The sequence below is a fragment of the Spermophilus citellus genome (assembly GCF_964194105.1).
Source record: "Spermophilus citellus genome assembly, chromosome: 12".
Taxonomy (NCBI): Eukaryota; Metazoa; Chordata; class Mammalia; order Rodentia; family Sciuridae; genus Spermophilus; species Spermophilus citellus.
This window is the reverse complement of record NC_138198.1, coordinates 14,620,887-14,644,736: the sequence shown is the minus strand read 5'-3', so window position 1 is coordinate 14,644,736 and position 23,850 is coordinate 14,620,887. Positions and strand designations below refer to the sequence as shown.

General features: G+C 50.2%; 1 protein-coding gene across 1 annotated transcript; it reads right to left on the bottom strand.

Moving 5' to 3' along the window:
* Nucleotides 1-16,900: 16,900 nt before the first annotated feature.
* Nucleotides 16,901-18,403, bottom strand: TXNDC2 (thioredoxin domain containing 2). Its single transcript, XM_081262658.1, has one exon. The coding sequence runs from the start codon at nt 18,280-18,282 to the stop codon at nt 17,782-17,784; it is 501 nt and encodes a 166-aa protein (XP_081118784.1). The 5' UTR covers nt 18,283-18,403; the 3' UTR covers nt 16,901-17,781.
* Nucleotides 18,404-23,850: the final 5,447 nt, after the last annotated feature.

Below are 23,850 nucleotides of genomic sequence, written 5' to 3'. Positions count from 1 at the left end.
AAGTTCCCTAGAGAAGGCTGATGGAAGTGTCACCCTGTAAAACCAAAGCTGGAAGACACTTGTCCTGAGGACTTGACCTTGAATGTGCAGGTGAAGTTAAAACTAAGATCAGCCATCTTTATTGGTGAAAAAGTCATTTGAAGAACATGTGTTCCCCTGTTAACCTTTTCTACTGTGGAAGCAGTGTATGCTTATTGTGACAATGATACACCCAAAGGCATAAACACAACTTCCTCCTACATCTGCCAGTTCCCACTCCCCCTGAGGTAGCCAGTGTTAACTACCGGGGGATGTGTCACACCCCCGCCTTATCCACACCTGTAAAAATATAGCTTATTGCTGTTGCCACCATTGTCTACACATGCAGTTCTAGCTCGTGTGATGGGAGTGCCTTGTTCACCTGATGGTGCATTAGACTATCTGACCAGGTCAGCTGGTGTAGATACAGCTTAGTGTTTTAATAGCACAGTCTGTAGAACAGATTGCCTTACCATGGAGTCATTTGTTTCCATTGATAAATGTGTAAATTGATGTACACTTTTATTACCACAGAGAGCGCTGAGTAAAGATACTTATAATGTATCTTAGCCTAGGATGCTTCAATTTCCAGGAAAGGTCCCAATAGGACTGCAGGATCAGGGACCGTTCTGTTTCACTAGACTACACCCTTGTTTACCTAAAAGGATGTACCATCACACCAACAGGAAAGTCCAGCGCCCATCCTCACCAAGCGCCAGCTCTCACTCCTCCTAAACACCTAGGAGCATTATAGATGTCCTTGAGTGGTTTAGGCCTGTAGTCCTGCCCTCTGAAAATGTAGGCATCTGCCCATTTCCACTGAATGCACCCTGCTCCTACCATTGCCATTCTATAAATTGCAAAGAGACTCTGCTGCTGACATGACCATTGTTCTTAAAGGCAACTCAACCAGAAGATGCCTGTGAACACTATGTCCTCATTTGGCACCTCGCCTGGCGGCTCCCAGTTTCTGCCTAGGTTTCTTTGCACTGCCGCAAGTACACCTAGAGTAGATGTGCACTGTGCATCAGCAGAGGGTCATCCTAGCCCATCACTTTTCCCCTGTCATGGTGCAGTTACTCTAAGGTAATGGATGGAAAGGCAACAGTGTAGCCTATATCTTGTATTGTAAATGATACAATATGTTTGAAATGCTTAGGGCAGTGCTTCCCACGTAGTAGGCTTTTTTTTTTTTTTTTTTTTTTTTTTGTACTGGGAATTGATTCCAGGAATACTTCACCTCTGAGCCACATCCAAAACCCTTTTTATTTTTTATTTTGAGACAGGGTCTCTCTCCAAGTTGCTTAGAGGCCTAGATTTCTAAGGCTGGCTTTGCGCTTGGGGTCCTCCTGCCTCAGCCTCCCAAGCTGCTGGGATTACAGGGGTGCATCACCATGCTAAACTAGTTAGTTTTTAATAAATGATTGATCTGTGTTTCACAAGATTTAATTTCTATTTGAAAGATAATTTGTTAGACAATCCCTTAACTAGACATTGGTAAAAATAATTGGTTTCTTCATGTCTTTTGAAATATAATTTGCTAATCATTTAAATCCACAATCAAATTATGTCTCCTTAATAAAATGCTTCTTAAACAGAAGACAATTTTCCAGTGTTTTCTGAAAATAATGAGGATTTCTTTTAAATACTACTTATTCAAAGTGGGGTCAATGATCTGTTTGAGACCAGCCTCTGGTGCAGGCTTGGAGAGACACAAAGACTGATACCTAGTTTCAGTCCTGAAGAAGTTGATCTAAATGAACTTGAATAAGCATAAGCCAGTGAGTGAACTATTCTTAGAGCAGGAAGTTAAAAGAATTGTGGAGGAATAAAGACAGCAGTGTTTAGCTTAGGAGAGTTGGAAAGACCACAAATATCTGACCATTTCAGGATCTTTTATATTTGTATACACACAGCTACACTCATACTCAGACACATAACCTTTTCTAAGATTTCCTACAAACCCATTTAACTTCTTTTCCTAGAGATTTTTGTTGTTAAGAACAGAGCCATTTGTTCTTAGCAGAGTTATTCACTATATCATGGAAACAATCCTAGTGCTCATCCTCAGATGAACACACAGACAAGACTGGATCCATGCACACAGCAGAACAGTATGCAGCCTTAAAGAGGAAGGAAATGCCCTTTTGCAGCAGGGATGGACCTTGAGTACTATGCTGAGCGAAGTGAGGTAGCTGCAACAGGACAAGTGTGAGTCCACTCGCGAGGCGGCTGGGGTGTGCCACTCACAGCACCACAAGGGGAGGGCAGGCGGAGAGGGGGCCTGTGTTTAACAGGTGCAGAGTTCGGCTTCATGGGATGAAGAGAGTTCGGGAGCCTGGCTGCACAGCATTGTGATCATACTCAACACAGGTGAAGCACACTCGTAAAAATGGTCAAGGTGATCAGTGGGGCACTATGTATATTGTACAATAAAAGGACACAACACTTTTTCATTTAGGGCAGATGGTTAATCATTCAAGGCTGTAAGAAGGCCCTTGGTCTCTCTTTCTCATTCGAAGCTCTTCTTACCTCGCTTGTCTTGAGCAACAGCCTAGGGATCAGGAGCCCAGGGCTCATTCAGACCTGGGTTTAACCCTGTCATTAAAATGGGGTCAATAAAACTCTTGCCCTGCCAGGTTGTTGTGGAAGTTACATGAGATGATACTTCTAAATACCTGAGCACTGTAGTTGGCACGTGTAAGTGCTCCCCGAATATTGGTGCGAATGACTTTATCATTGCTGGGGCGGACGTGTGCCTATTTTTGTTTCCCTTTAGAGAATACCCAAGACTGGTTAATTTATAAAGAAAGGAGGTTAATTGGGCTCATGAGAATTGGGCTCTGGAGAATGAGAAGTCCAAGACCAGGCAGCCAGAATGGTAAGGGCCGGACTCAGCTGTGGTGCAGAGCAGAAGGTGAAGTGGGCCCCTGCGGAGGAGAGCAGAGGGCGCACGCAGCTACTCCCAGAGAAAGTGGCCGCCCACCTGGCACCTCCCCAGACCCTCTCCCCTCCGGTCTCTCTCACCCCTCCCAGAGCTGCCACAGTGAGGGATTCAGGTCCCAACATGTGGACTTTGGGGGACACAGCAAGAGGTCAAGTTGCTGGGGATAACGAGGATCCTACATTTATCTGGAGAAAGTGGTGCTTCATGGATTCTCGCCCAGAGGCATTTCCAAGGGGTCTCCTTTAGACTCGGTTGAATGGACACCAGAGCTGTCATGTAGATCTGTAGATCTCCACTACCATTTCTTTAGTACATTAAGTGAATTCTTAGTTGTTAGGTTGAAAACAGGAATGTGAATCCATTGGGGGATTCTTTTTTATTTTACAGATGAATACACACGCCCAGTCCTAACCCAGTGGTTTGGGCCTAGGGGCAGATGAAAGTGTGACCCTTGAATAGGAAGGCTCTGCCCAGCCCCCCCCCCCCCCCCCCGCCCTGCCAGGCAGGAGGCCAGCTATCCAGTCTGAACTACAGAGGTGAACAGCAGGGAAGCCTGGTTCCCTGAGTGTGTCCCACCCCCCCACCCCCAGTGATGGCACACTGAGGGGCAAAGGCTGGGCCCTGTGGTGCTCTCAGCATTCCCAGGTGCACACTTCATGCCTGGCCTTCAGTGATGGACGCTGGAAGAGATCCCACAGGCCTCCTCCTCTGGCTGAGGCCTTTCTCTGGAATTGGAAACGCTAGGCAGATTCTGCATGTGACTCACCAGGCTGTCCATCCTCTCAGAGGTAAGGAGAGTCTGGAACCCTTGGGACACTCGCACTGCATTCTTCAGATTCTCTTTCTCTCCTCTCGGCTCCCTTTAAGTGACTGGCTTGCAGATGCCACACCATTCCAGCAGAGAGGAGAGACAAGGCAGGCCTCGGTCACCCTCCTAGAATGACAGCACTGGGTCCCCACCACTGCACTCCCTTCCACCGTATGTTCCATGCTCTCAACTGTTTGCACTGCCCCACGGAGAAGAGCCAGTGTGTTGCATGTTTCAGACAAACAGACAGACCCACCAGGACTGCCCCAAGCTCAGTTTCCCCACCAGGGGAGAGAGACAGACACATTTGGACAAGTGAATTGAGCACATGGACTAACTAGGGTTTTTCCTGTTTTTAATCGGGTCAGTAATTCGTAGAATCACAGGTTAAGCTGTAGGAATGAAGTCAGAACTCAGATACAAGTCACGGGCTGAAATGCTAAGAATCAGTCTTTAAGTTTCTGTAGTCACTTGTAAAGTACCTTTTGGATCATGTGTGGCTTATCTCACATCATCTTGTCAACACGATTCCAGTTCAGAGGAAGCAGATGAAGCTGCAATTAGATTATGCCCTGCCAAGAAGATTTAGTAGCTGTGCAATTTTGGAAATTAATATATAAATTCCAAAGCTGTTTGGCAATGTAGTCAACATATCTATCTATACATTGCCTTTTTTGAGAAATCTTTGAGCTAGAAACCGAGTGCCCCTATAAACCCCCAGCTGGAATAACCCAATCTGTAAAGGATAATATTCTCACTTCCTGTGTTAGGAATGGTCAGTGATAGGCCAAGACAATGACTTTATGTGAACCCAGGGCAGCAGGGACCTCACACACGGCCAGACCACAGCATTTAGAACAAGCCTGGGGTGAGGGAGATTCTCAAAATATATTCATTGTTTTCAAAAAAAAAAAAAAAAGGGGGGAGAGCTCTTCCAGGTCCTTCCTCCAGCTGTTGCTGAAGGTGATCTTACGCAACCATAGAGCAGCTCTCAAACAGGCAATACTACTGATTCGGTATTATCCGTGAGTCTCTATCTGCATTAGATCATCTCAGTTTTTCTGCTGATGTGCTTTGACTCCCCCAGGATACAACTCGGGCACGGAGCTGTCCTCTCCTTCATCTACTCTGCTCTGTGAGGGCATCTTAGACGTTTTTGTCTTCCCTAGCCTTGGTGGTTTTGTGGATACCCAAGAGTTATTCTGCACGAGGTTGCACATTCAGGGTCTGTCAGGGCTGTCTTCTTATTCAATGGAGTTTTGGTAAGGATGTGGTGACATGGGGCTCCTCAGGGTGTCCTGTGAGATGGCACCTGCTGCCAACTTATTACTGGTGGTGACTTGACCACATGGTGAAGGTGGTAGCTGCCAGTTCTCCCCACTGTGTTGCTGTTTTCCCCTTGGGCATAAATGTCCTTTGGCAAGACAGGTCCAGACGGTGCAGATACACTGTTTCTAGTCAGCACTAACTGTAGCGTCCATCAGTGGTTCTTGTCCATCACGATTACCCCGGGGGGTTTGCCCAGCAGTGATTTTCTATTTCCATCATTCCTTCTGCACTTGTTAATTGGGACCAACTCTCCTTCCTCCCTCTTTTCTGTTTTTATTTGCTTATTTGTTCATTGAAGTATGGACTCAGGGCTGCTTATGATGGTGCTCAGCTCCTCCCTCTGTGGCCACTGAAGGCCTCAGGTGGCTCCGGGCTCCCAGTGTGCCCACCACTCTCTTACACACATTTACCTCAGGTGCCACAAGACACTCCAGGATCATCTGGTTGTTTCCACATCCTGTAGGCCCTGCTTCCTTTTTTCAAATAAGAGTATTTAAAAACCAAAATCTGGCCAGTGGGTGTGCTTATTGCCACTGGTGTGGCTTTGCCTCTTTTGGTGGAAAAAGCGTGGACATAACGTAAACACTCCTGCACACCCTGTCCAGCTGTCTACACAGCGGAAACCAGGAGCTCGTGCTGAGGCCTTCCACTGAACACCACACAGTTCATCCTAGCACCCCCTCCCCTTCCTTTCTGTACCTCCTCTCTCCAGTAAAGACCCTTGGGTCACTCTCAGTAGATGTCCCTATTTGCTCAGTCATCACATGCACCCAGGCCATTGAGGGCTGCTGACCCACACCTCTGTTTGTATTTCACTTTACAGCAGACAATGGAACACACCGTCCCACCATCACTTTGGTTAGAGCTTCTCTTCGTTCCTAATACAGCTCATGCCAGTGGCTGCTTTTGGAACTTGGCGATGCCCCCTCCCCTGTTCTATCTGCTTTGGGGTGGGTGAAGTGTCAGCTGGGCTAAGAGCATCAGTCGGCTCTAAGCATTAGTATAGGTAGCACTTCCCCTGGGGGGACATGCCTCCTGTCCCCACTACCTATTCTCACTGGTACCTTTGTCCCCTGTTCAACCCAACACCTGTACATGTTCAATCTCACTTGTCTCTAGTTTAGTCTTACATTTCTTGTCACAAATGAGCAGATCACGTGAGCTTTCTCATATTACCCTCGTTTTTCTTGAAGGGTAGAACTTTATACTTTCTTCACCTTGCTTTGTTTCACTAAACATATCTTGGAAATCACTCCATACCCATTCATGGGGTGCTTCCTCATTCATTCTTTTTTGGAACTGTATAGTACTCCGTGGTGTGGATGCTATTCAACTGCTTCCCTGTGTATTGACATTTAGGTTGTTTCCAATTTTACAATAACAGTCAATGAACAGGTTGTCCAAACCCCGGATCACCCACACGGTTACCCTCTGTCCTGCCCCGCAACTCACACCCCTGGTCACATGGAGGGTTCTGTATAGCTGGCTGGAAGAGGGGGAAAGAGCACGGTTTGGTTGACAGAAGGGTTCACTCAGTACACAGATGCAAGATGAAAACACTCTTGTCTTCTAGTCCCTAGGTCCCCTGCAAGGCTCCCTGTTGAGCAATGAATAACCAGGTGCCTGTGTGTTTTCATTCTGTTGGAGGCGTGTCTGCAGGGCAGGTTCCCAGAGGGGTGACTGACAGGTGAGCGGCTGTGCAGATTCAGGTACTCATGAATTCCCTTCCTTTATGCCGTGTGTTTCCAAGTCTGCCCTTCAGAACAAGTCCACCTACTATGCTACGCCCAAGGGTAGAAAAGTTCACTAGGCCTTAGAGCAGAACGGTAAATGAAGATTCCCCCCGTTCCACATGAACACACAGGATTTCTCTTTGGAATAGAATAGGGGGCAACATGAAGTCAAAAAGCAGCCACTGGACTGAGCTGTATTACGAAACACAAGCACCCCGTCCTTCTGCCTGAGCCTTAATAATTTGCTGCAGCAGGTTGTGATACTGCTGTTTGGTAGCTGCAATGGCACTGCCACTTGGTGAGTGTGTGCTACTCCAGCACCAGGACCTGCAAGCAGTGGGGACAGGACACCCCCAGACCCTCCGGGAGGTGCTAGTCTTAGTGGTGCCATATTGCTTGGGTGCACTGTTTTGGCCCAGGGGTGGGAGCAGTTTCAGAGGCTCCTACTCAGCCTTCCTCACTACAGTGGCTCTGAGGCTGAGTTCCTCAGGTCCAAGAGCATGACCGCTGGGTAGACACGGAGGACCCACGGCAAACAGGAAAGCACATGACTGGCCAGGTCTCTAAGCTGGTGGAGTGAGGCATGCAGATGGCATGTCAGAACGGCAGGTGTCAATGCCAACTGAGTCCCTCTGCCAACAGCCCTTGAAAAGTCTGGGCATTCCCTGTGTTTATTATTATTTTATTAATATTATTTTGTTATTTAGGATTTATCAGCCACATTGCTTTTGAACCTCCCTCTGGGGACTTGGCCATCTCTCAGTTAAGAGCTTGGGATGTGAAGACTGGTCCTGGCCAGAATGGAGCAAGGAACGTGGCTTTTCATTGGCTCATCAAACCTCGGCCTCCTGCTTCTCTGAACACTCTCTGTTTCATAGACCCAGGGCCAGCTCCAGGTCATCTCTCACAGTAACTGTGAGACGCCCGCTGCCCAAATGCCACCTTGCAATCTCTTCTATTTCTTAGGTTTTGGCTTAACACCTCTGCGACCCGAAAAGACATGGGAATTTCTCCACCAGCAAGCAAGTCACTAGACACCAGCTGGTGACAGCGTCAGACCCCACAGGTGGAGAGCTCAGTCCCTAGAATTGACCCTACCAGGTGCCCAATCAGGCTGCCTTGCCCTGCTTCTGACAGACCAGCTGTCCATCAGGGTTCCGTGACCCCCTCTTGGGTGCAGTTATTTGCTTGGGCAGCTCACAGAACTCAGGGAGGCACTGGATAAAAGACATTGCAAAGGATAGCAATGAGGCACTGCACAGGGTGAGGTGGGGAGAAGGGCACAGGGCTCCCACGCCCTCTCCAGGTGCACCGCCCTCCGGAAACTTCCATGGTCAACTCTCTGGATGTGCTCTGAATCCTCTCCTTGGGGGTTTATGGAGACTTCACTGCACGGGTGTGGCCGGCCTGAGAAGATTCCTCACTACCCCTTCCTGGGAAGATTCCTCACTACCCCTTCCTGGGTATGGGGTGAGAAGCCCTGGAGAGAGGAGGTCTTATGGCCTTCTATCTGAGCTCTAGGGGCCAGCCTGGGGCCAGTTACAAGCCAAGAAGCAAGAGACACATACATATGTATAAACTTTACCTGAAAGCCAAGCAACCGTCTCCTGGAAGAGAGGGAGTAAGTGTGCTCCAGGGTGGCACTCGGGTGCTGAGTCTGGGGAGGAGCAGACCTAGTCACAGTGACACCAGGATGACCCAGCCCTGCACATACCTAGCCCCACTCACCATGGTTGTCCCAGGTCTCCTCCACTGCCCACGCCTCTCCCCTTCAACTCAACCCACCCTCTTCTCTCCATGCCCAGAACCAGTTGGACTTTTATACCCACTAATTGGCCCATCAATTTCAGCAACTTCTGTAGCCACCTCCTAGTTTCCTGTTCTGTGTCTCCTTCCTTTTCTTCTTCTTTTTTTTAAATTTAATTTTATTTTTTGGTACAGGAGATTGAACCCAGGGGCACTTAACCACTGAACCACATCCCCACCCTTTTTTATCTTTTATTTGGAGACAGGGTCTTGCTGAGCTGCTAAGAGCCTTGCTAAGTGCTGAGGCTGGCTTTGAACTCGCGATCCTCCTGCCTCAGCCTCTCCAGCCACTGGGATGACAGGTGTGGGCCACCACTCTGCGTCTCCTTCTTGCTGCTTCTCTCTCAGCACAACAGGCTTCCTGTGTTGGCTACAGCAGGAGAGACGGCTACTCAAAGACCTCCCATTCCCCCAGCCCCTTGGCTCAACTTTGGGCTGAGAAACTAATGTGACTCCATTTTAAAAAATAAATAAATAACAGCAGCTTCTACCTCAAGGCCTGTCCTAAGGAAGGGGGAGTGACCCTTATTCTTGAAAAAACCCATAGAGCACTCCTAAGTACATACCCACCCTGCTGAGTTGTTTGTCTGTAAATAACAGGAGAGGTCTGAGGTGCCAGGTGTCCCTGACTCAGTCAGGCTAGGTGAGGACCCATAGCAACCCCCCTAGCAACCTCCAATCAGCATGAGACAGGGAAAATACCTGGGATGCCAGATGACCCCCAAGTAGTTTAGGGTGGTTGATAACATGTTGGGAAACCATGTAGCTTAGCACGTACACCCCTCGTGGCCTAAACCAATCAGTGCAAACAAATCCCCCATTTGTACTAACCAATCACCCCTACCCAACTTGTTGCCGCCATTGAATGTGCTAATCAATGTTAAGAGTTGTTGTTTGACTTTCCCGCGGTATGGAATGATTTGCTGTGTGATGTTGTGACACATAGAGTATCCCCCCCAAACCTATAAAATCTCACTGATCAAAGGACCAGGACTCACTCCCCAGGACCACTGTGTCGGGAATGGTTGTGAGTCCAGGCTCGAGCTTGCAATAAAGACTCTTGTGTGCTTGCATCGGATTCGGTTCCTGGAGGTCTATTGGGGACCCACGAATCTGGCATAATAGGACATGTTCTCTTGACTTGTTGGAGAGGAGTCTAATTTCAACCCAAGGCGACAAATGAGGCATCTCAAGATCTTGGCTTAAGCAACTCAATAAAATATGAGAGTTCTAAGAACTAGCAATTAATTTGTTCACTTTAATTCAGAGTAGCTTTTCAGTTCCATGTGCGCTGCTCTCAGCTTTCCCAGGGGACAGCCCGTGAGCTGTGCTCCCAGCAGCCACTCACAGGCAGTGGGCAGGCCTCATGGTCACCCATCAGGCTTCCTCACCTGCAACCCACCCCCCTCTGTTCAGTCTGAACATCTGCAAAAATTGGATGTGGCATCTGAGCCACTTGTGATGAATCCTGCTCTTTTTTTTAAGCACATAAGGAAAGAATAAGACCACAGTGGCCTGAGGGGATGACAGCTGATGGGAACTCACACAGCTGTCAACATCATTTTAGCATTTTTATGCTGGACTCATACCTACAATATACGAAAATAGCAATCCAAAATGAAGTCAGGTTATAATGTGAATTTACAAATATAGTTTTTTAAAAAGTCTCAGATGCCAAAACAAAATCCACTCCAAGGTAAATGTGTTCTTTTTCCTAAGTACAGCAAGTGCTTGCAAAGGCACTAAGTATGGGCATGAGCCCTTTACTTTCCTGTGCTTATTTCCTACAGAGTTTTATTTGAGTCGATTCAATTCTGATAAATTCCTGCCTAAATTTCTTAACTTCAGCTGGTTCCTGTTGAATCTGTAATTAAAGTTGTTATTTTAAAAAAGAAGGAAGGATCTTTTTTTTAATATTTATTTTTTAGTTGTAGTTGGACACAATACCTTTATTTTATTTATTTTTATGTGGTGCTGAGGATAGAACCCAGGGCCTCTCATGTGCTAGGCGAACATTCTACTGCTGAGCCAGAATCCCAGCCCTGGAAGGAAGGCTCTTTACTGTATGAGGGAGTCCAGGCTCCAAGGTCTCGTGGGCCAAGTGCCAGGTTGTCTCTGGGTTTGCACCCTAACTTTCCTTTGCACCTTTGGGTCAGCCTTGTTTTTTAGTTAATTTCCATCTCCATAGAATGTAGGCTGTAGTTCAAATTAATTAGGGATAGAAACCCAGGGAGGGAATCATAGAAATCCATTCATGATGAACTCCAGTGATTCAGTGGCTTCTGGTAGCAAGGCGCTACTCCACAGTCCAGCTGGCTACTCCACAGGCCAGCCGGCAGCAACAGAGTCTTTCTGAGGCCTTCCCTGGGAGGCGGCCACACCTGCCCTCCCTAGACAAGGATTGTCAGCTCACTGGCAACTTCCTTCTCCTTCTTGCTGAGGTCAGTAATAGATACTGACCTCTGAGTCATTGGACTCGAGTCCAGCTTTGCCTCTGGAACAAGTCTCAGGCGTTCCTGGGGCAAAGGAGACAGAAGCAGCTGGCTTCCCACCCTTCCTCAAGACTCCCAGGACAGAATGTCTCCAGTGATCACTGTCCCTCACTCAGGGGTCCTGAGAAAGCACCCAGATCACAGGACCTCACAGAGGAGAGCAACTCCGCTCTTCCCCGTTCTTCCCCATGCAGCTCACTCTCAAAACTGCCATCTTACTGTATGAGTGAGTCCAAGCTCCAAGGTCTCAACTTGCGAGACTTTTTGTTTGTTTTAGTATTTTTTTAGTTGTTGATAGACCTTTATTTTTATTTATTTCCATGCGGTGCTGAGAATCCATCCCAGTGCCTCACACATGCCAGCCAAGTGTGTTACTGCTGAGCCCAGCCCCAGCCCCTCACTAGAAGTGCCACACTTCTAGCCAGTGCACAGCAGGAGGATTCCATTTTCTCTTAGTTTTCACAATTACCCTTTCTCCATTCCAATCCCTGTCTGTCTGACCAACTTTAGCTTCTTTGCGTTACCATTTCTATGATCAACATTTTAGTTTTCAAATAATTCCTCGTGTCTCCATTCTGGAATTTGAAAATCTCGAGTTCCCAACCCTTCAAGCGGCTTTGGGTGGTACTGACCACGCTGCCTAGAGCCAAACATTTGCCACCGTTGTGTCGGCACTTCTTACCACAGTGTTGAAAGGTCTCGTGGGCCAAGTGCCAGGTTGTCTCTGGGTTTGCACCTTGGGGTCACCTTGTTTTTTAGTTAATTTCCATCTCCAGAGAATGTGGGCTGCAGTAGGTCACAGTTCCCTTACAAGTTCTGAGAAGCAAAAAAAAAAAAAAAAAATCTGCCAAAAATCACAATAGAATCTTACAGTATACTATAGCCCCCGAGTGCTTGCAGAATACAACTGAGTTGAAATAACCACTTCTGCCTCGACAGGACAGAAGTGCAGACCATGGAGGAAGTGGCCTACGTGGAACCCTGCTGTTAAAGTGAATGGGGCTTATTTCAAGACAATAAGTTTCAAAAGCATTGCTAGAGGGGACCCGCTGCTGTCCTCCCTGTTCACAGCCTCTGCCGCCCTGTGGCCTCCGCTCTTTCCTGATGCTTGCTATGCACTGGGGCTGGTTTGGGTCTTGGAAGTGTGGTCCAGTGCGGTGGGGCTGAGATGGAAGAACCCAGTCCTGGAAGGTGGAGGAGTCATATGCACATGGCTCAAGGAGGGGATGGAATTCTGGTCTCGTAGGATGAGTTACTTCTCAGGGGAGCAAGGTCACCCCGTGCTTGGTCCCTTCTTCATGAGGCAGTTTCTCTTCCTGCTCCTCTCTCATGCTGTGACAGCAGAACCTGAACAGGTGGTGGCCCCTGATTTTGCACTCCCAGACTCTCAAACTGTGAGCTAAATAAATCTCTTTTCTTTACAAAGAAGCCAGTGTCAGGTATTCTATTAGAGCAAACAAACTAATATGACATTTCATATTCCCCTTTGACTCACAAGCCATGTGCCACTTTTAGTGGAAGTCACTTGTTAGCATAAGATAATTGATCATTTGAATAAGGCATAAGTCTTTAGTTCTAAGGCTGCACACGTACAGATTCAAGGAAGTTAGATTGGATCAGAGTCTAATGAGAGGGTGTGTTAAAAAGAATGTGATAAATACCCAGCCTGTTAATGGGTCTGGTTTTCCACTGTGACTTATCAGTGGGGAGAAGGTGACTCTGATGGCATCACTAGTGCAGCCTCTTGGTCTAATGCAGGGAGGCCACATGCCATTTCCTGAGATCAATATGCTTGTGTGCATAGCTGCGCTTCCTCCCACTGCCCACAGAAATCCCTCCGCTCCTGTGGCTTTGCCGGTCTGACAGGCTCCAGGCCCTGCAGTGGGGTTACGGTTGCTGTTGTTTATTTGTGGTGCTGGGGATCAAACCAGGGCCTAACCTGTGCTGGGCCAGCACCTACTCCTGGACCACACCCCAGCACCCCAGGTTATACTATTAGAGCAAACAAACTAACAAGATGTTTCATATTCTCCTTTGATTCACAAGCCATATTAGTGTCACTTAGCATCGGTGTCAGCAGGAGCAGCAGATGAGAGGTGGAAAACATCTGAGTCCGGCTGGTGCCGAGTCCCTGTGTCCAGGTGAAGCTGGCCATCCCCTTAAGCTCTCCGATTTCACTCTCTCTGAAGCAGGTTCAAGCTGGGCTTCTATGTGACCAAAGCATGGTAAACCACCTACTTAGTGACACCTGTGTCACACAAAGTCCACCTCCACGCAGGAGAGCCACCTTTGACTTGGCCTCCATTCCTAGACCATTTATAGTCTGAGGGCAACAAACGCAGAGACCCTGCCTGACATAGCCTGGGAGGTGTGGCCTGGGGGTGGAGTGTGGCCAGGGCTAGGTGCTGGCCCTCCATCCACAGGTCCAGGCCCTGGCTCCTGTCCTCCCCAGCGAGGCCTCCTCTAGGTCATATCTATTCCCCAGCAGGATCTCTCCAGCTTGAGTCTCCATAGCTCTCCATTAGTTTTCTTTTTTTTTTTTAATTATATAAGTAAGCAGAAAAAAACAAAATCAGAGTGAAAAATCATCCATACACACAGACGACCAATCATCATGACATTTTATGCCTTGGGTTCAATTGCAGTGAAGCAGGGATCTGTCTTTAGCACTTGACTCGCTTTTCCTTGTCTTGCCTTCCTCTCCATGCCCTCCCTCCTCTGGACATGGCCAGCCAGCACAGAGGTCCTCTGCCTGCTACAGGAAGCTCAGAGCTGCCACGGGACCCTGGGGAGGCAGCACTGGAATTCAGAGGGATATGAGCGGGCAACCAGCTGTGTTCTTATCCCTGGGTGCACACTGAGGAACCCGGGGTAGGGGCTGAAGTCAGGACCCTCCTCATGAGGACAGCAGCAGGCTCCCTGGTGACACCTCCCAAGAGGGCACAGCTGTGAGCGTATCTCCTGTCTAACTTAGAAGCCTCTCTCCAAGAGCTGTGCCCAAGAATGTCATCTTCAAAGGAACAAGACCTCTGTCTCCCAGACCCCCCCGGGGCAGAGTCCTCTGACAGATGCCAGCATGCAACACAGGCGGCCTGGTCTCCCTCACCTCATCAGCCCTGTGTCCTTTCCACAACTGTGACTCTGAAGTCCGGCTGGTGCGAGTCCCCTCCCAAACCACACAAATCAGATGGAGTTCAGTTCCTTCCCCCAGCGCTGGGCATGTTTAAATGATGTCCTCATTTCCATCGGCTATGGAAGATATTCACAGAACACACTGTCCTGTAAAAGTAACCACAAGGTGTCAAGATGGATGGAACCTTGGATTTAGGACCAGGGAAACAGGGATGACCATCAGGAGCGAGGGATGCCGACCATGAAATCATAATAGGACTAGGATACTAAAAACCTGAACGACACCACTGTATCCAATCAAGACTCAAGACATCATGGACTCACCAATTCTCAACAGCCCTGAAGAACCCTCCTCCCAGCTGACTGCCAGGGGGGACCAGGCATGTGCGTGTCTCCTTGCAAGGGGGACCTGGCATGGTCCCATCTCCTTGCAGGGGGACCGGGCAGGGCCCCATCTCCTTGATGGTGACGTGTTTTTTTTGTTGTTGTTGTTTTGTTGTTTTTTTTTAGAGAAAGGATTTTTAATATTTATTTTTTAGTTTTTGGGCGGACACAACATCTTTGTTTGTATGTGGTGCTGAGGATCGAACCCGGGCCGCACACATGCCAGGCGAGCGCGCTACCGCTTGAGCCACATCCCCAGCCCATGATGGTGACGTTTTGGTAAAGCTTTCTTCTTGCAGAAGCCTGGGCAGCCATAGTTTGGGCTTCTACGCATGCTGGGCAGCAAGCCTTGCTCATATCAGGAATAACGTGAGTCTTGACCCTGCAGGGACACAGGCAGTCTTGTGGAGTTAGGGCAGTAGCGGGAAGGGTGTTTCTGCAGGAGCTGGCGGCTCATCACTGAGAAGAAATTCTGTGTCTGCCCTGGCCACCGTGCTCTGCTACCAGGAGTCAAAGGGGGCACATCTGGGAGTCCTACTAGTGGTGAGATCCCAGAGGACACAGGCCCAGCTCTGCCCCAGAGCCTTGTGTGGACCCTCTTGGCAGTGCTATTCCAAACTGAGGAACCCACACTGGAGGAGGAGATGCTGAGGAGAAGATGGCCAGTTCCCAGTGTGTTCGTCGGCTTTCCATTGCTTCGACCAAATACCCGAGGTAGTCAACTCTTTTTTCTATTTAGTTTTTTAAACTTATTTTTTTTTATGTGGTGCTGAGGATCCAATAAGCACTCTGCTAGTGAGCTCCAACCCCAGCCCCTGACGTTAACAATACTCTTGAATCTCTTCTCAATGGCAACCACAAAATTTGGGGGATTTTTGATGTCATTGTCCATAACATTACTTAGCAATCTAGATATTGATAACAATGACTTTGAATCTAGGGTCAAGTCATTGCTTGGTTTATGTCACCAATGTCAGATTTCGGGGTCCCCGATCCTTCAGATTGCATAGTTTAAAGGTGTGGGTTCACCAGTGGCCAGACTGGGCTCTGGTGGCATGGGTGGGGCCAACTCATGAATGTCTGGGCCCCTGTGTCGAAGCTGGCAGAATCAAGGAGCTGGTCTGCTCTGAGGGAAAGCAGGAGCAAGTCACAGTGTAAAGTCAGAGGGAGCTCCCTCCCCAGAATGGATGGAATCTGGACTCTTCCCACTGAGAAGACCTTCTCCATCTTGGCGCTGGCTTCTCCCTACCATCACTGGCCGGAGTGGCCATGTGAAGACTCTTCTGGGCCTGACATCAGCATCTGCTTGAGCATAGCATCTGTGGTTCAGCGTCTCACACTTAAGGCCTCAGAGAGACGTTTCACCCAGGGAGTTAGTTCAGGAACAACGGGGCTCCTCCTCTGCATCCTGAAGCTTGTTCAATTCAGGTAATGACATCTGGATGCTGCTGAATTTCCATCTTCTCTCCTGTTGGTCAAGAAGCTCAGGACAAAATCAGTCCCTCAATCTGAGCTCTGACACCAGCCCTCAGAGTGGACGTGGTATTCACTGAATGCTTCTAATTTCCTCTTACTAGTTTGCTGGCCTTATCATTAGCCCCTTTTGCAGATCATTCCAAATCTTTTTTTGGAACGAGGGCCAAGTGTAAAGGGTATTTGGTTCGCTGTTAATGGAGTAAAGGAGGCCTAACTCTGAGGTATCTCTGAGGCGGCCAGGGGAGGCCCGCGGCCAGGGGAGGCCCACGGCCAGGGGAGGCCCACGGCCAGGCGAGGCCCACGGCCAGGCGAGGCCCACAGCCAGGCAATGGGCAGCACCACTAGAATCTTCCCCAGAGATTGCCACCCACCTGGATAAACAAAGTCGCCCACAGCTCTGTGACAGATGTCCCCTTCAAGGAGTGTGCTGCCCCTCAGCCCCCAGGATTGATTGGTTCAAATAAAGCAAACCTCTGATTGCCAGATCTTTGCATTTTTTCAAGCAAACCTAAAAATTTATATTTTAGAGGAAATCCTGGTTTTTAAAGTGTTGGCCATAAATTCATAATTTAAAAAACATTTGGACTAGCATAAAAGAGAACAGTGGCTGCTGGGTGGGGTGAGGGGAAACGGGAGTGACTGTTTAGTGGGAAAGAGCTCATTCACACAAGGTAAGGTCACCTGCCTGGAGTGAGCAGTGGGGGTTGGCCACTAGGACTTTGTTCAGAGGGCAGATCGGCTCAGGTATTCATGTTACAATAACAAAAAGCAAAGGAACCCGAGGCCACTCTGGAGGGGGCAGGTGGCAGGTGTGAGCACTTGGCCAGACTGCTCCAGCTGCCCAGGGTCAGAGTGAGCAGTTCCTGGTACATCAATCGTGCCTCAGTGAAGCTGTTCAAAAAATAACCAGCCACTCTGGACCAAGCCAACACCTGAGGTCCAGACCTGGGCCTTTGGGATTGGAGACACCTGGGATTAGAAATCAGGAACCAGTAACCAGGGAGACAAGGCAGGAACTTTGCCACCAGGGCATTGATGTCATAATGACACCAAGGGCAGGGGGACGTGAGACTCTGAGAAAACCCAAGTTTTTAGCTCTGTCTCAGATCTTTAAGCATGGATTAGTAAAGGGAGCCCTGGCCTGACATCTGGGGACAGCCTCAGCTGCAGGCAGCTCCTCGGCACTCCCAGCATAAGACGTGTGGCCAGCCAAGGCACCTGTCTCTTCCAAACTCTTTATTTCCAAAAGTCTTTTATCAGAATCCCCAAAGGTATGTGAGCCCACAAGAAAAGACCTTTCCACTCATCTTTTAGACGTATTCTCCTACAAAGGAGTTACCTAAGTTCCCAATGTTGCTGCAAAAAATGAGCAGAATTTTCAAAGGCAAATGGAAAACTAAAACTGAGATTGAAAATGAGGGGGCACTGGGGCTCTCGATGTCCACCCACGGAATCTCTGTCTTCAGCTCTCCCCTCAGCAAGAAGCTCACCACGGGCTTCAATGCCTTGAGCTGTGGAAAGAAAGGGTGACACTCCTGACAGAGCAGTGCCATTCACACATACACTTTGGTTACACTTGGTTTGTAAATCAAACAACAACAACAAAATCACAAGCTGTAAACTGCCGGCTGTTGGCAGTGTTCTCGAAATATATGGTCACTTTAATTCTGCAATGGCTGCCTCGAGTTTTTCTATCAGGGCCCCGCTGAACTCGCCCACCTTCTCCTCCTTCTTATAAAACTGGAAGGTTGGGAGGGAGAAAACCTCAAAGTCCTTCACCAGCTCCTCGCAGACGTCGATGTCCACCTCCAGGAACACCACGTCCTTGTGCCTCAGGGACAGGGCATGGAAGAGCGGCCGGATATGCCTGCAAGGCCCGCACCAGGTGGCCGAGAATTCCACGGCCACCAGCCGCTCGCCGGCCGTCGTGAGCACCTCCTGGAGGTCCTCCTTGTGCAAGATCACTTTCACCAAGTCCTCGTCCAGGGGCTCCGGCGCCTTTTCCTCGGGCTCAAAGAGGTCGTCGTCCTTCGGCTGGAGGGCTTCCTCAGTGGGCTCGGGGACATCACCCTGCTCAGGCTGCATGGTTTCCTCTAAAGAGGCAGGGACACTGCCCAACACGGGCTGGAAGGTCTCCTCTATTGATTTGGGGGCCATTCCCACTGTGGCTTCAGTGGCTTCTTCTAAGGACTTGGGGACACTGCCCACCCTGGGCTGGAAGGCTTGTCCTAAGGTCTTGGAGATGATGCCCAACCTGGACTGGGTGGCTTGTCCGAAGGACTTGGGGGCCTTCCCCACTCTGGCATGGATGGCTTCGTCTAGGGACTTGGGGGAGTCCCCCTTCTTGGGCTGGGTGCCCTTCTCGGAGGCCTGCAGACTGTGGCCCTGCAGGGGCTCTGTGATGTTGGCTGGGGCCTTGGGGGGGTTCCTGAGTTTGAGCTGCATGGCTTTCGCCAGGAGCTTGGGGGTACTGCCTGGCTTTGGCTGGGCAGGGTCTGCAGAGGACTTGGGAATGCTCCCCGGTTTGGGGAGCACAGTTTTGGCTGTGGTCTTAGAGAACTGCGGAGACTGGGGGTTTTTTGCTGAGAACTTGGGGAGGTCACTGCTCTGCTGCAGGCTCTGGGACCTTTCTGTGGCGAGCTGGAGAGCGTTATCAACCCCAGGGACAAAGGTCTTCTCTTTGGCCTTGGCTGTGTCCAAGAACTCTGGGACCCGAAGAGCCCCTTTGTTGGGCAGAACCTGTAATGGGCTTTCTGAACAACAACAACAAAAAAAGTAGATAGATAAAGTAAAAAATGTGAAAGAAGAAGTAAAACTCTTTGGGCTCCTACCCGGAGGAGGGCTGCTGCCCTTCCCAGGTCCTCCATGGGGTCTGGTGAATGAGGTGCTGATGCCAATGACGTCATTCAGCAGAAAGCGGAGCAGCTTGGGAGGACTGGGTCTTTGGCTACTTTTTTGTTTTAATGACAACTTTCCTCTTGGTTGACAATGCCACCTCCTCCCCAAGGACACGTCCCCCAGGTGGCCCTCTTCCATCCCCCTTACCATTGGCGTCATCCTCAGCGGTTTCTTCTTGATCGTCCGATCTCATTTGAGACTCTTCTGCGGCTCTGGATGGAACACTTTCCATTTCCGGCCCCTGCCTCCGCCCCTCCTGACCCTTCACAGAGGCCTCATGGTGAGGGGTGCCCTGCCCCTCTGCCCTGCTATCCACACGGGCACTGGAGTGCCAGGGCCATGTCTGCCCAGCCCGCATGTTACAGCTGGATTTCCCACTCAGGGTCCCCACAGTGACACCCGCAGTCCCCTGCTGGCTGGGTGCAGGGCCTGGCCACACTGTGCCTGAGACATTGTAACAGGCCACTGAGGTAAGTGCCATTATGATCAGCACTTTACAAAGAGGAAGCAACCTTGCAGCGTGTGGCTTGCCCAAGGTCACAGACCTAGGGTGGAGGGCAAGTTCCAAGCTCACACTCTGAACTGCTGCTCAGGGCTATTCATGTCCTGTCCAGTCTGGTGGTGTGAACCCACTTTCCTAAGACCTCTGTCCACGATTGCCCAGATTTAGTTTTCTCTTTATGATTTACTCATTGTATTAGTCTGTTTTCAATTACTATAATAAAACACCTGAGGTGGGGTATTTTATAAAGTAAAGACATTGATTTGGCTCCCAGTTCTTGGAGTTCAAGGGTGTAGTGCCATATCAGCTCAGCTCTGGTGAGAGCCCGATGGCAGATGGAATCACAATGGTAGGGTACCAAGCAAGAGGGAGAGATCGCATGGTCAGGAAGCCAGAGCATGTAACAACCATCTCGTGAGAACCAGCTCAGGCTCCCAGCAGCACTGCTGTATTCTTCTGCAGCAGCACCCATGGCGTGACCAGCTCCCACGAGGCTCTGCTTCAGGAGGAGACCACCACTCTAGGAGCCAAACTTCTGACGCAGGAGCCTTTGGAGGACAGGCCACACCGAAAGCGCAGCACCGCCTGGGGCTGTGGCCAGTGTGTCCCCTCATGGCAACGGAGGCTCTTCCAGAGTGCCCAGGATAGGTCCAGCTCCTGCCAGAACCTTTCCCCACCCTCCAGCTCCACCAGCACCCTCCTGCCAGGCACATCCCTCCCCTCAGAGGGAGAGCGTCCTGTGGCTGGCGCTGGCTCCCTCTGCCACACCTGCCCCACGGTGCTGAACGCAGCCCACGCTTTCCTCTGTTCTCGAAGCAGGTTGCACCTGTTCCCTGCACTTTGCAGGGTGCACCCAGGCCAAGGTGACAGGTGTTGAGGGGATTCTGCTCCCCGACATGCACTTTGCACAAGTATTCACCTGTTTTAGAAACCAAGAGGTAGTCAGGTTGGCCGCAGGGGCTCCGCCGAAACATCGGGGGGCCAAGTTCTTCTCTGAGCTTCTACACCAACGTGCGGAATGGAGGGGGAAGAGAGACGCGACGCAGCAAAGCCACGTTCCTGACAACATCCATCCTTGTTTCCCCAGATGCCACCAAGCACAGCCCCACCTCGCTCCTGGGAAGCACTGGGCGAAGACCTCAAGGACAAGATGTGATGCTTTAGAGGACAAGAGCACATCTTTCCCCAATGTAAAGTGCCTCTACAGCAAGAGACCTCTCAGCTCATGCACGATTCTTAAGCAGAGGATGGGAATAAACGCCAAACCTTCTCCGTCAACGTCTTCCTCTTCATTAAATGTTAGGAAAAAAGAACCAGAACAGCGAGGCTGGGTGTCATTCCTGAAGATCCTTGTGTTAGTCAGTTCCCATTATTGTAGCAAAGTATCTGAGGCAAGCAGCCTATAGAGAAAACGGGTTTATTCTGGCTCATGGTTTTGGAGGAGATGAAGGTTCTTTCTGAGGGCAAGTGTGAAGGAGAGGGTGGCTCAGTGGAGAGGCACGGGAGGACAGCTGGTGAGACCTGGAGAGGGTTGAGGCATATGTATTGCTGACAGGAGGGGACAGTTCAGGGCGTTCATTTCAGGGAGGGAGTTTTAGCACTTGGGGACATGTCTAGATATGAGCTGGGACTCTCCAATACCTGAGTGGTCAACTTATGAGGAGCAGAGCTTATACTGTGGCTCAGCATTGGAGGCTGTGATCCTCTGGTGGGCAGCACAGCAGGGGAGGAGCACCTGGTGGAGCACAGCTCCCAGCGCGTGCCCAGGGGGTGGGAAAGAGGAGGAGGCTAGGCCCTCCTGACCCCAGGGCACACCCTCTTCAAGTTCCCACCACTGCCCAGTGCCCAGTGGGACCATACCCGCACATCTGCAGGGACAGTTCAGATCCAGCTAGATAGCAAGGTGTGTGCAGGGCCAGGGAGAGCCCAAGGGGAGGGGCACAGACACCAGGCCCACCTGGGTTCTCAGAAGCAAACTCAGTGCTTGAGGCCCTACAGGATCGAGATCACTGGACCCTGGTGCATGGGGGTCCAGGCCAGCTGAGAATCCAGAGAGGACTGAGTAAGGTCTCAGCCTTGGGGCCAGGGATACAGCAAGGACGCCACAGGCAGCCTGCTGGTCAGTTGAGCAGTTGCAGCAGCGGGCAAGATCCGATGGTGGTGGAGGCCCACCACCAGGTCTCTGTCAGAGGACTCAGCGCTCCAGTGAGCGGCCACCAATGCTCCCCCCTCCCCGGCGGAGACCCTGCCAAGGGCGCCTCCCCCCCACTCCCCGAGGGTGAGTAGGTCTGGAGGGGTGGATCTCATGCCCCAGGGGAGACCTTCCCCTGAGGGCCAGTAGGTCTGGAGGGGTGGACCTGGCGTGGATGCAGCTTGCCCTACTTTCTTGCTGCATGAAACTGAGAGCCCCACGTCAGCTCTCCAGGGTCCTGACAGACGAGAGCAACTGTGCACCCTTCTCAGATGTATTTCTTGAACAAAATGCAAGATGACTTGAGAGCAGTTCACAGGAACCTTTTAGAACACCCGACTGTCTTCTCTGTTGTCCTGACAGCAGTTATAATGAAAATACAGAAGGCAGCTAGGACAGAAGCCAGCCTTTGACATCTGGCCTTTGCTAATTTGTGACCTTACACAATTCATTGAACCCCTCATGCCACAGTTTCCTCATCTGTAAGATGGAGATGATGGCTGCATGAACCTCATGGGGTGGGTGGGAAGTACGAGGTGGACGTAAACCCCAGGTGGTGCCTGGTGTAGCCAGTGGCTCTGCTCACAGCAGCTGCTGCTCCTGGGCTGTTGCTGGCTGCCAGCACTAGGTGCCTTCTGCAGGGGAGAACCCTGAGGTCCCACTCAGGGGCACCAAGAGCCTCCTCCACACCGTCCTTGCTGGGGCTGCCTGCGGCTCCCACGGGGCAGCTCTTCCTCTGCACTTCCTTGCTCCAGCTCCAGGGCCTGGGGCACCCCACAGTACTCGATGCCTTGGGGAAAGGCATCTTCAACTTCAGAATTCTTGCTTAAATTTTATAGACACGGTGTGTCTATAACAGAACATTCCAACCCAGCTGCAGGAGGACTCTCTTATCAAACACTGCAGCATTTCTCAGCTCCATCACCCAATGGTCACCCCTGGTTGTAGAAATACAGTTGTAAGTAGCTTTGCCCAAGTTCAGGTTTGGTTCTGCCGCCAAGCGATTCTGCCAAACATGGAAAAAAATAAAAAATCTTTCTTTTTGCAAAACCTTTTGATTCCAGGAGTGTGGATATGGGTGCATGTGAATTATTATCCACAGTTTGCATTGAGGAAACTGAGGCTCAGGGAGGTTACCCACCAAAGGCCCACAGCCAGCCTGTCAGGGTTGGGAGCCAGAATCAGCTGGTCTGACTCTGGATTCCTGAATCTCTACCCTGCATTGCCTCCCGAGAGAGAGAAAAGGGAAGAGAAGAAAAAGAAGAAAGTGTCGAGTGAAAAGCCAGGAGCAGAGACGCCATCCCAGGGCCAAGGCCAAGGTCTTCGTCCTTGTCACAGCTACCAAGTTCTCTGTCACTCTACTTCATCCCGATGCCAACCCTGGAATGTGGCACTATGTCTATTTATAGGAGGAAACAGACCCAGAGAGACCAAGTTACTTGCTCAGCATCACATGAGGAGTAAGGGCAGGTGGGGGGATGGATGGGTGATGCGAGGGGATGGAAGGGAAGATGGGTGGATGGTGGATGGATTGTGGATGGGTGAGTGGGTGGGAAGATGGGTGGATGGATGGAGGGAAGGTGGAAGATGGCTGGATGCCAGGATGGTTGGGTGGGTGGACAGGTGGATGGGTGTGCAGGTGAGTGGATGACTTTACAGAGGTAACTGTAATAGGGTACTTACACCCAAGAACCCCTGAGTTTCTTGACCCTCTCCCTGACACATCCCCCACTTTGCCAGGTGTGACGCATGTTAGGCTAGAATGATGAAAGTTCTACTTTGCTGCTAACAACACAATACCACAGAGCGGGTGATTTATAAGGCAAAGAGGTTTGTTTCACTCACGTTCTGGCCTGTGGTCCAGGACCCACGTCTGGTGATGACCTCCTTGCTGGCAGAGTCCAGGTGGGGAGAAGCAGAGGGTCTTGGGATTTGTGCGCTCTCTCTCCCTCTCTCATAGAACGTCACCAGAACTCAATAATGAGAGTCTTCTAATCCTAATCCTAGTCACTCCTCAAAGGCCCACCTCTGGACACCTCTAAATGCCATGGTGGCTTGTGATTCCGCCTTCTTCCTACCTCCCACTGGGGAGGACGTGGTTCTGGAGTGGACGCTCCCATTGGACCACAGCGCT